Source organism: Symphalangus syndactylus, chromosome 22 (genome assembly GCF_028878055.3).
Source record: "Symphalangus syndactylus isolate Jambi chromosome 22, NHGRI_mSymSyn1-v2.1_pri, whole genome shotgun sequence".
In the NCBI taxonomy this organism is placed as follows: Eukaryota; Metazoa; Chordata; class Mammalia; order Primates; family Hylobatidae; genus Symphalangus; species Symphalangus syndactylus.
Window position 1 is genome coordinate 21,643,529 of NC_072444.2, and position 12,094 is coordinate 21,655,622.

Below are 12,094 nucleotides of genomic sequence, written 5' to 3' on the forward strand. Positions count from 1 at the left end.
ACCACGCCCGGCTAATTTTTGTATTTTTAGTAGAGACGGGGTTTTGCCATGTTGGCGAGGCTGGTCTCCAACTCCTGACCTCAGGTGATCCACCTGCCTCGGCCTCCCAAAGTGCTGAGATTACAGGCGTGAGCCACTGTGCCCTACCAAGCAATGGTGTTTTAACCTCAGGACACACCCCAAGTAGGAAGGTGGACAAGATCTTCCTCCCTTCCAGGGTGGGAAAGCCCCGCCCTGCCCCGCCCAGGTAGGCGATTGCGAAATGGCAAAGACATCTATGTGCATCCCTTAACGCTCACGCCAAGGCGGCTGCTGCTCTGCTATCTCAGGGGCTGCACTCAGCTTCCTCCTCAGGTTCTTACCTCACACTTCGATTCTTGGGCCACAAATTTGGCCAGTGCCAGCTTCTCCATGGTGGCGTCCGTCAGGATGCTGGGGTAGGGAGGTTCTCGACAGCCTTTGATCATGGCTGACTTCAAAGAAGCCAAAAAGAACCTGCACAGGGAGTGAGGTTTGTGGTTAGAGGCCTGGGAACAGGGCCTCAACTGGACAGGGCTTAGTATTGAGCGCTCCTGGCCTGGAGGGGTCACAGGGAGAGGGACTTGACTAGACCCAGTGACCAAGGCGGCAGGTGTGGCAATGACGAGGTCCAAGGTCATCAAATGACAACTGGAACAGGCCTGATCGTTCTCAATGGCCAAGGGGCCTTGGATTTTGACAGTGAGGGAAGACAGACAAAGAGGGTGGGCAGGACTTGAACGGTTGGGACCTTGAGCCAGGACAAGGACGCAAGCATTCAAGGGCATGCCTGGCCCAGCAGCATGGCTCTCTACCTGCCTTCCTGTCGGACAACTCATGCCAGCACCCCCAAGAGTTGCCAGGGGCTGAGGTCACCTGGGCTGACCACATGAGTCCTGTGATTGTCGTCTACTTGCCTGCCTCTCTGAGCAGATGCAGGCTCTAGAGGGAATGCATCTGGTTTCCCCTCCTGGATCTCCCACTTCCCACCCCCACCCCCCACCCCCAGGCCACCCACACCTATGGGCAGCTGCGGACTCTCCAATCCTTCCAGAGGGGCGGGGTTGCCACTCACTCAGCCAGCGCCACATCAGCCGTGTCCAGCAGAAACTGCTTCCTGCGGTTGGTGCACACCAGCTTCACCGTCTGCTGGTCAAGGCCAACCTGCCAGAAACCACAGCCTGACATGCACTCGGGGCTTAGCTGCTGCCTGGTGGAGGAGGCAGCGTGGCCAGGCTGAGCGCTTGCTGGGGAGGAATAAGCACACCCCGGGTCACCACCAAGTAAAGCCCCAGAGGCCAGGGGCTGGCATGAGTGAGGGAGGGACGGTCAGAAGTCTAGCAGGGGAAGAGGCGACCTCAAGCTTGGTTCTTACCCCTAGCATCTTGTACAGAAGCCTCTCTGAGAGTTAAGTTGGTGCCCAACCCCGGGAGGTGAGTAAGGGGCCGTGCCTCACCCTGCAGCTCTATGGGTAAGTGGCTTGAGAAGCCCTGTACCTACAGCAGGCGCGCAACTGCAGAGCCTGGACTCACCGACACATAGTCAAGTTCGTTGTAAGAAACGGCCTCTTCCACCAGGTATGGCTTCTCTGTGGCCCCTGAGAGAGGAGACCCCAAGTCCTATTATCCCCACAGGCCTCTTTTCCCTCCCCCTGCCCCATTTTCTTAGACATAGCCCCCTCTCTTAGGGGGCCTCTCCTTGCCCTGCAATAGGAGAATGGCGTGGAGTGCTCACAGAGGGAGCCCCCGGCTCACGTCTCAGGGCTGCTGGCAACACCTTCCTTGGTATGCCTTTCCATCACTGCGTGCCAGGCAGCCGGGAGGCACTCAGAGGGCAAGGGGACTGGGGAAAAGGGGCTGAGAGTCAGCCTCGTCCACAACCCGCTGTCTGCCTGGGGGCGGCGGGCACCTTTCCGGAGCAGGTAGACATAGCAGTCTGTGAGCAGCACGTACAGCAGCTGCAGGTTGCCCTCCATGTGCCCGGTGCTCATCCGGATCATCTGGGGGCCGAAGCAGACAAGGGTCAGGCAGGTGGCTCCTGCCGCTCCAGCGGGGGCAGTGGCCCATCCCGCCTCGCCCTTGGCGTCTCTTGCTCACTCCTGAGTTCCTAGGACTTACTTTGAACAGCTGCTCTTCATTTTCTCTGAACACATGGATCATTAGCAGGAGCAGGTGATTGTTGTCTACTCTGTGAGGGCCAAGTCAGGAGGGCGAGGTGTCAGGCGGGCAGGGGTGAGAGAGGCCACACCCCACCCCAGAGCCAGCGGGTAGTGCCTCCACCTCCCACTAGGAGCCAGAGTTAGGGAGGGAGGCTCACACCCCTTTTCACTCAGGCTAGGTCTTCCTAGTACTTAATTTATCTGGAGGTCAGAGGCGTAGTGTCCCCAGCTTCAAGGGCTGGGAGAGTCCCGTGCCAGCCGCAGTCTTGTTACCTGAACTCCGAGGAATGGACCATCTCCGAAGGGCTCCCCTGTCCCTCATCCACCCCAGAATCCTCAGCGCTACTCAGACACGGGCTGGGCTGGTCTCGCTTGAGCTGGCAGAGAACCTCCTGGGTCCTAGGCTCTGGCTCAGACACAGGCCCCTCCCTGACCAGGGACAGCTGGGCCTCCAGCTCCTGAGCCTCCCTCGTGGTATCCTCTAGGGGCCGAGGCGTCTGTCCCTCTCCTCCTCCTCCCTCTTCTTCTTCGCCAGCAGCCTCAGGGCTACTAGGAACATGCAGCGGTTGGCCAAGCCCTGCAGGGTCATGGTGGCCGCCACCTGATGTAACAGTGCTTGGACTCTCGACGGTAAAGCGGTAGAAGTCCATTGGGGCTGAAAGCCCCTCACTAAAGTCGCAAAGCGGCGGCCTCTCCGGGGCATCCCCGGGACAGCCGGTCCGAAAGGACTGATCTGGGGGCTCAGCACGGGAGCACCAGGTGCTGGGGTCCAGCTGCCCGTTGAGCTGCTCGATAACCTTGCTCAGGGGCTGCCCCAAGCGCTCCATGGAGGTGTCCTTCATCTCGGGGATCAGCAGGCCCGGCTCGGAGCGCTCGCTGCTCTCCGTGGTGCTGCTCGGCCCCTCTCCCTCCTCCTGGGGGGAGGCAAGTGTGGTGTCTGGCGAGTCCCGCCCAAGGCTTGGGCTGCCGTTGCGGCTGTCACCGTCCCCCTGCTTGGCACATTTCTTCTGGCTGCAGGCGGGGTGGAGTGGACTTGCCTCCTCATCTGATCTGCTCTTTTTCTTCTTGCCAATTTTCTTCTTCTTGGTGACCCTGGGACAGTAATGATGGGGAGAGAATTAATACCTGAGTAGTCCATTGCTGAGGAAAACCAGGCTCGGTCACGGTGGCAATGCTGGCCATGTAACCTCTGAGGGTACAGCTAGCGCATCAGTGGTCCTAGGCAGTGCTGGGTGGGGGCACTGGGTCAGAGGACAACAGTGGCTCAGGCCCCGAGGTACCCCCTTTGCTGGCAGACGCAGGGTGGGGGTAGCATGGGCTGGGCACAGATGGCTGCAGCCAGAGGAACCCCAGAGTGGGTCCTCTGAATTCCTCCTAATGGAACAGCTGAGCTAGCTGCACTCTAGGAAAGAAAAACAGGCCATGGCTGGTCAGGCAATGCCCCCTCCACTCAGCCCCGCTTAGGATGTGGATCCTGAGCTGACCTCACTTCCCTTAGGCATCATCATGGAGGAATCACCCAGAAAGTACTCAGCGCTTTCTGGGCTCACACTCCGGGTCCCACTCTGGTTCCAGGTTGGCTGGAGCGGGCTTAGCTAAGGGACCCCAGGTCTGAGCATGATGCTGCTGTGGACTGGAACCAGCCCATGGGGTGGCCTCCCGGCTCCAGTCACTGGGGAGCAATCCCCCACCTCAGGCCAGCAAGCCTGGGCAGTCTGACACGCACACAGGGCTTTTCCTCTTAGTCAGTGTGAAGTTTCAAGAGGGGGTCGGGGAGGTCAGGGAGCCGGGGAGGCTCTGGTTGACAGTCCCTGCTGGCCACCCACCACGTCCTTCCTTTCCATGTCCTGCCCATATGACAAAGATACTTTTCTTTCAATGAATCTCAGAAATTGTATCTTAACTTCCAAGAACTCCCTTGGGAAGAAGTCCAGCCTGAAGGTGCTTTCTGATCTTAGGCAGACCCAGCAAATGCCCTGGCAGCCTGGACATGGCCCCAGACACCAGCCACGGTCGCTGCCTGTACCACCTGCTTCCAAGGACTTGAGCCCTACAATGGAGTGAATGTGTGTGTCCCCTCCCAATTCCTGTGTTGAAATCCTAACTCCCGATGCGATGGTATTGGGGGTGGGAGGTGATGAGGTCCTGAGGGTGGGATCCTCAGGAATGAGATCAGCGCCCTCATAAAAGGGACCCTAGAGAGCTCTCTCTCTGCTCCCTGCCATGACACAGCGAGAATAGGGCCATCTGTGAATCCCTCATCAGAGTCTGGCCATGCCAGCACCCTGACCTCGGACTGTAGGCTCCAGAGCTGTGAGAAAGAATGTCTGTTGTGGAAGCCGCCTGTCTGTGGTGCTTTGTTCCAGCAGCCGAGCTGACTAGGACAGGCCTCCACTTCCTCTTGCTCAAAGAACGTCCTAGAGGTGGGAAGGGTTTCCAGGAAGGCATGCAACTGCCCTCAGGGGGTGTCCCGGTCTGCCCTGGATGAACAGCTGATGCTGGGAGTGGACAGGTTGGACCCCAGGACCTCAGCTCCTTTCTGGGCCCCTCCCTGCTGACCTGATGACCTCGAGCTCCGTGCAGGCATCCGGCGGGTCCAGAGCCTGGGCCTCCTCCTTCTCCTGAGAGGTGGTGTGCACAGGGGTGGTGTCAGAGGAGGACACAGTCTCTGCCGGCTCCTCGTTGAAGGGGTTCTGGCGCTGGGTGGGGCTCCTGGTAGGGGCCTTGCTGCTGGTCAGGTCGGAGGCTGTGGAGCGGGGACCGCTCACCGTGTCTGTGAGGTCTCCATCTGGGAGGACAAGGAAGCAGGAGACACCCTGTCAGGCACCCCCTGGGGTCCCCGACCCCCAGAGCATGCGTTAGCCCAGGAGGGAGGCAAACTGGCCAATTCCTCCCAGGGAAACCTAACCAGCGTGGCCCTATTTCGAGTAGAAGCCACAACCTAACGGGACATGGGATTTTGTACTTTAGGAGCAACTTGGAGGGACCATCTCCACCAACCCTGGGGGCCCTCCAGAGCTCACAACAATTTGGCTGAGTTTGTGTTAAGGGCCCCGCAGTGAAGCAGCCTCCAGGCTCAAGCTCCAGGCTTAAGTCCCATAGGGATGGTGACTTCGAGGCCTCCATGGGTGGCTGGGAGCCCTAGAGAGGAGCCAGGCTGCATGCCTCTTAAGTTACCCTCAGAGCCTTCCTGCTAGGACGCTACAGGGGTACCCAGCAGCCCCGTTAGCCCCATACCCCACTTGTAGGGCTGAGAGGTGCCCAAAGTCCTCTGAAGGGTCCCTTGCAGAGGTAAAAGGAACACAAAGGGAGAATAATAGAGGAAGACAGCAGAGAAAGTGAGGGGTGCAGAGTGGGGGCAGAGGCTGGGAGGACAGGATGGGAGCCCAAGGGGTGGGAACCATGGGGCAGAGGGAAATGCCCAGAGCACAGAGTAGAGACAAGATGACAGAGCAGGGCAATGAGAACAAGGTGCGAAGGGGCAAAGACAGGGGTCCGAGAGGCCGTCCCTCAGGCTGCTTCTCCCCAGCACCCCTGACCCTACATACTCCTCGGGGGTAGGACCAGGAGCCCCTGCAAGGGTGGTGCTGAGAACTCCATTTCTTTTTTTTTTTCTCTTTTTTTTTTTTTTTGAGACGGAGTCTCCCTCTGTCTCCAGGCTGGAGTGCAGTGGCGTGAGCCCGGTTCACTGCAACCTCCGACTCCCGGGTTCAAGTGATTCTCCTGCTTTAGCTTCCCAAGTAGCTAGGATTACAGGCATGCGCCACCATGCCCAGCTAATTTTTGTATTTTTAGTAGAGCTGGGGTTTCACCATGTTGGCCAGGATGGTCTCGATCTCCTGACCTCATGATCTGCCCACCTTGGCCTCCCAAAGTGCTGGATTACAGGCGTGAGCCACCGCGCCCGGCCGAGAACTCCATTTCATTCAAGCGTCAGCTCACTGACTGGTCCTTTCTGAGTCATACCCTGACACGGCCCCCGAGAGGGGAGCTGGCTTAGACATCCCGCCCCACCCAGCCATCTGCCCCTGGTTACTGGAACAGGGCAGGAGAGGGAGCATGGGCAGGTGAAGCACACAGCCCATATGGCCAGTGGCAGATGGGAGCTACCCAAGCAGAGAGCTGAGGCCCAGCTGGTGAAACCGCCTAGGTGAGGGTCAATGGCAAGGGCCATGGCTGGTCATGCTCTATTTGCTGGCCAATGCTCATCTTGCTGGCCACTGTCTGCCCGGAAGAAAAGAGGCAAACATGCACCCCACAGCCCCACTGGGGGCCCAACCAGCTGTCAATTTAGTGCCTCTTGGAAGCCACAGGGCAGCTGTCTGCTGATGCAGCACACCGTCCTTTATTTTTTTTTGAGACAGGGTCTCGCTCTGTCGCTCAGAGTGGAACGCAGTGGCGCAATCACAGCTCACTGTAGCCTGGACCTCCTGGGTTCAAGTGATCCTCCTGCCCTGCCTCAGCCCACAGAGTAGCTGGGACTATAGGCATGCACCACCACGCCTGGCTAATTTTTATATTTTTAGTAGAGACGGGGTCCCCCTGTGTTGCCCAGGCTGGTCTCAAACTCCTGGGCTCAGGCGATCCTCCAGCCTGAGCCTCTCAAAGTGCTGGGATTACAGGTGTGAGCCTGGCTCTTTTTTTTTTTTTTTTTTAAAGTCTGCTGTCTTTTAATATAAGGACAAAAGAGGAGGCTAAAGGCAATGAGTAGCTCTGCCAGAAAAGATCAGCAACATCGGGGACTTTTTCCAGATTTCCTGGGATCCCAGAGCCTGAGTTCTGAGATACAGAAAACATGTCTCTCGGTCCCAAAGCAGGCTCCTGCCAAGCCCATGTGTTCTTGCTCCTGCCCCTGTGATTCTCCTCAGCACGCGCAGTTGCACCCAAGAGGAGCCCTGTGAGGTGAGTGGGCAGATCATGAGATGTGGTGGGTGTCAAGGCCCGGATGCCCACCAGTTCTGTAAATAAGCCAAAGACCAGGGGAAGGCCACCCGAGGCTCAGAGTTTGGAGCTGCCCCAAGTCCTGCCTTCCTCCAGGTCCAAGGAGAAGACAGAGCCTCCCCGGGTGAGCTGCCAGAGTGAGCTCAGGAATCCTGCTCCAGGAACTCCAGAAATCTCACCCCGCCCTGAGGCAAGCAGTGCAACTGGGCTGTTAGTTCTCAGGCCGCAGGGAGCTCTGAAAGGCTGTAGAGGAAGGTCAGGCCCTGCTTGTCAAGTGACTGCAACAGGCGTGTCAGGAGGGGGGTTAGTTGTTAGAATCAGAGGGAAAAAAAAACAATATCCAGCATGTGTGCTGCAAGAAGAGAGGCTGAGAGGGTATATGATGTTATGATGGAATTCTGGAATCCAAGCTAATTTAACTCAAACAGGGGACCCTTCAATGCTACTCTTGGCCAAGTGTCATAGTTTATTTTTCCCAATGCCACGTCTTATTTCCCACAGAGTTAAGGTACTTCATATTCACATTGTTTGGGAATGGATCACCTGTCACCCATTACTGAGCGTTCACGTCTCTAATAATGCAGGGAGAGCCACCTCCCCTCATCCTCAGGGTGCAGCAGTTCTCACCTCCCCTGTTCAGAGGCCAGGTTCCCTCACCTCCCCTGTTCCAGCCTGGAAGTGGCCCAGAGGGTAGGAGCCTCTTTAATAACAGGGATTTGGACCAGGTGCAGTGGCTCATGCCTGTAATCCCAGCACTTTGAGAGGATGAGGTGGGTGGATCACCTGAGGTCAGGAGTTCGAGACCAGCCTGGCCAACATGGCAAAACCCCGTCTCTACTAAAAATACAAAAATTAGCTAGGTGTGGTGGCACACACCTGTAATCCCAGCTACTTGGGAGGCTGAGGCAGGAGAATCGCTTGAACCCGGGAGGTGGTTACAGTAAGCCAAGATCACACCACTGCACTCCAGCCTGAGCAACAGGGCGAGACTCTGTCTCAAAAAGTAAAATAAAATAACATAAAGTAAAATAACAGGGATCTGCTATGGCCTCAGATTTAAGGGGGAAGCATTCACCTTATTGGCAACATAGCCTTTGCTTTGAGTAATCGTGGCAACGTGGGAATAGCTTTGTGAATTTATGAAGTGGAATTTCAGGCAGAAAAATGCCCAGGCACTGCTACTGCCCAGCAGACAGGGTGGGAGGGCTGGCAGATTTCCTTTTAATCTGCTTTAAAGCTTCAAAGAGATTCTGTCTGTAGGAAGTTTCAGCTGTACCTGGGCAGTTCCCTCACTTGGACCTCAACCACTCCAAAACACCCAAGAGGAAGCCATTAGGAACAGACTGAAAGAATCAAGCTCTTTCTCTTCGATGCTCATCTGACCCGAAGGAGCTTACAACTCGCATGTTTAAAGGCATGGTTTTCCAGAACAAGTCTTGGTTCACTGGGTCAGGCCCTACACACCGCGAGAGCATCAGCTCGCTCTGGAATCAGGAAGGGTGATCCTGTATCTCCCGAAATGCAGCCACTTAGTGACTCCAAAAGGCCACTGCGCAAAGGCAGGAGCCCTGCATTGGGAGAAAGGATTTGCCTATGGCTAGAGGTTGAGTTTTCCCACTGCAGAATTCCATCTATTAGAACACCAAACTTGGCTTTATTATGATTATGGACATTATTATAAATAATAAGGAGCTGATTTGATACATGCAGCAAGCTTGGCATGGAAACATTGCAAAACAGGAAAAGAGGGTAACAGCGGACTCTGGCCCACCTTCCCAGTCTGTGCTGGGTACAGACGGCACTGCTGGAAACACATCTCCAAAATCATAATCTACAAAAACGAGGGACAAAACTGAAGATTAGAAACACAGGCAGTGGAAGGACGACTGGAGGGAGGGGAGGGGAAATGGGGTGGGAGACATGGGGAGGAAATAGGAGAGGAAAACTTCAACTTTCTACATTGTATCCAACAACCTTGGGGAAACTTACTAGGGCCCTGACTGCCTCTTAGCTCAGGCGCTGGCCCAGGAGCCTCCAACCAGCTGGAAAGACCTGTCAGGGTGACCCCTTTCCACACCCAGAAGCTGGTTCTGGCAGAGAGAAGCCTGGCTGCCTGTGCCTAGCTTTGTTTTCTACCTCTTGCGTGCCTTCCCTCCGTACCCTAGCAGGGCAAGGAGACGCTGCCCTGGCAGCTGCAGTTGCACAATCTCCAAATTGCTGAGGGGACACCACCATCCATGGATCCTTCCTTGCCCTGGCTCTTCCGGCAAGGCCCACCCCTCCGACTCCTCTAAGGTGGCCCATGGGCCCAACCTAAGGAGACTGAACCGCCGTCTTCAGCTTGCACGGTCAGCAATGCAGGTCTTGCTAACAGCAAGTTTGAGAGGGACCTCCCTTCCTGGGACATATAACCCGTGGTACAGCAGAAATAAAGAAAGGGGAAGGTCAAGGTCTCAATGCTGAGGCAATTCTAGGGTGCCCCAGGGCTGAACTGGGGCTGAGATCCCCTTCCCTGGAGGTGACGTGGTGGGGTGAAGTAAATGGTCTCTGGTCTCCCACAGGAGATAAAGAGGGGAAAATGGCCAGTTTTATCCATGAACACCGGGGCCTAAGGTTTGAAAGAAACCAGGCTGTTCCAGTAAATCACTGGGTCAAGTCAACAAAATGACCTGCAGCTTCTTCCGCGGTCCCTGATGCAAAGGGTGCGACCATCCCAAACACATCAGCGAGCGCAGGAGGAACTCAGAGAAATCGGACGGACACACAGGACACAGTGGCAAGGCTTCCCTGTGCTTCAGACCTGCCTGGTTCTCTCTTCTTCTAGGGGTTGCTTAACCTCTTTCTGCAAAGAATGTGGGGTCAGACAAGCTCCCCAGAACAGGCAACACTCAACCCTGTGACAAGATTTCCAGGTCCCACTGCTAAACCTTCCTTGCTTAGAAAACTGCCACAGGCATGTGACTAGAACCTTCTGGAAAAGGGTCTAACCTTAAAAATATATATATATATATATAATTTCAGCTTTTTGTGCCCAGAATCCACTTTTTAGCCACCACAGGGACTCTGAGGAGATGAAGATCTGGGAAATGGCCAGCCCTGTTTAATTGCAAATTTCAGCCCCCAGACCAAAACTAGCCAAGAAAGACATCACCCAGCCAGGCTTAAGCAGCTCAAGTCTGTTTCACCACAGGGTCTTAGCCTTTCTGCCCTGGGGCCACTCACCCTCACTAGACGGGGCAATCGCACTGTCATCCCACTCCAGGTTGGTGGAGGTGACGGAGTTGAAGGAGTTGAGGGACAGACTGTCTGAGCCGTGGACCGAGCTGGGAAGGCGGTCTTCAAAGTCCAGCAGGTACTGAGGTTTGTAGTAGTCGGGCATGTAGGGGGCCAGGTCTAGGTAAGGGGCATCCTGAGGAGAGAGTAGAGGAGGCCCGTTTGGTGGGAGGCCTCGTGTAGCGGCCTTCTGCAGACAGCAGGATCCAGGCCTGGGAGACACAGATGTGCCCTTTGGGAAATCAATGGCTTAAAGTAGTAAATTCAAAGAAAAGCTGCTAAGAAGAGCAATGTGAATAGTGTCGGCTTTTAAAGCTGTGGACTTCAGGCTGATGGAAGACAGAGCTGTCAGAACTCAGCTACACCCTTTGATGTCCCCGCTTTCTCTCTCTCTCTTTTTTTTTTTGAGACAGAGTCTCACTCTGTTGCCCCGGCTGGAGTGCAATGACGTGATCTCGGCTCACTGCAACTTCCACCTCCCGGGTTCAAGTGATTCTCCTGCCTCAGCCTCCCAAGTAGCTGGGATTATAGGCACCCACCACCACACCCTGCTAACTTTTGTATTTTTTTTTAGTAGAGACGAGGTTTCGCCATGTTGGCCAGGCTGGTCTCGAACTCCTGACCTCAGGTGATCCACCCACCTCAGCCTCCCAAAGTGCTGGGATTATAGGCGTGAGCCACTGCGCCTGGCCCAAGGAAGGTCATTTGATTAGGACGGGGCAGCTGCATCCATTTTGAGCCCAGTCCAAGAGGTGCCTGGGAGCCTCTTTGGCTCCATGTGGGCCAGCATCTCGTTTGTATAGGGTGTGATGGGGAAAGAAGCTTGAGAACTTGAAGAGGGTGGCTGAAGGCTCGTCATGGAGCTGATGACACTTTTCAGAACCCCAGAAGCACCAGGCTGAATCTGCCTTGTCCTTCTAACTCTTCACATCCTAAACATGAAGGCCAGTTCTTCTGGGCTAAGATACTCCAGGCAATGTGGCTTTTCTCCAAGTTGGATAGGGAGATAGGAAAAAGTCACCTGAACCAGGAATTCTTGCCATCACTTCTCTTCTCACTCAATTCGACGGACCGTGAAACCTTTCCCTCGCCCGAAAAAACAAGCTTTGCTCAAGCCCAGTCATACTCAACAAGCTCCCTCAACAAGACCTGAGAAATGAAGCCACCGCCCACCCTGCCCCCACCCTGCCCCCTCCTCTGCTTCCCACAAGCAGCGAGAGCCCTGGTGTCTCACCAGATCCAGCTCGAAACGAATGAACTCTAGCCCGGACACCAAGGTCAGGAAGAGCGTCAGGTGATCGTGGCTGCAGACCAGGGCATTCCTGCAAGACACGAGAAGCCACGATGGTGCCTCTGGGTTTGTTTACCAGCCTGGCCTAACCTTACCAACATGCCAGCTGTGTTGAAATTTGACACGTGATGTCCCCCACCTTGGACAGCACCCAGATTGATATAGCTGTTGCCCACCACCCTCTCAGCGATCTCCTACTGGGTCAGCAGCCACACTGCACTGTCCTGCCAGTGTCTTCAGAGATGGACGAGCACAAGGCTTGTCCGGCTCTCAGCAGCTGCTGTACACACTCTGTTCCTGCAGCAACCCCAGCAAAGGCTGAGCCAAAGCTTGGGCACTGGTCAGGTCTGAAGCCTGGGAGGAGGACCAGGGAGCAGCAGAGACCCAGACTGTACCCAGGAGCCCAGATGGGC

At 55.7% G+C, this 12,094-nt stretch overlaps 1 protein-coding gene across 2 annotated transcripts in view; it reads right to left on the reverse strand.

The window, feature by feature from the left end:
• PLEKHM2 (pleckstrin homology and RUN domain containing M2) overlaps positions 1-12,094 on the reverse strand; it is a 51,529-nt gene that overhangs the window by 4,480 nt on the left and 34,955 nt on the right. Inside the window, exons 5-14 of one of the 2 annotated variants that reach the window (XM_055262189.1) lie at positions 11,625-11,712; positions 10,340-10,526; positions 8,889-8,948; positions 4,736-4,964; positions 2,450-3,268; positions 2,136-2,205; positions 1,927-2,017; positions 1,551-1,615; positions 1,094-1,182; positions 363-495 (exon numbers count right to left, since the gene is read on the reverse strand). In XM_055262189.1, coding sequence (XP_055118164.1) covers positions 363-495; positions 1,094-1,182; positions 1,551-1,615; positions 1,927-2,017; positions 2,136-2,205; positions 2,450-3,268; positions 4,736-4,964; positions 8,889-8,948; positions 10,340-10,526; positions 11,625-11,712 — 1,831 coding nt within the window. The remainder of the gene's footprint in view (positions 1-362; positions 496-1,093; positions 1,183-1,550; positions 1,616-1,926; positions 2,018-2,135; positions 2,206-2,449; positions 3,269-4,735; positions 4,965-8,888; positions 8,949-10,339; positions 10,527-11,624; positions 11,713-12,094) is intronic. The other variant, XM_055262190.1, reaches the window with a different exon arrangement.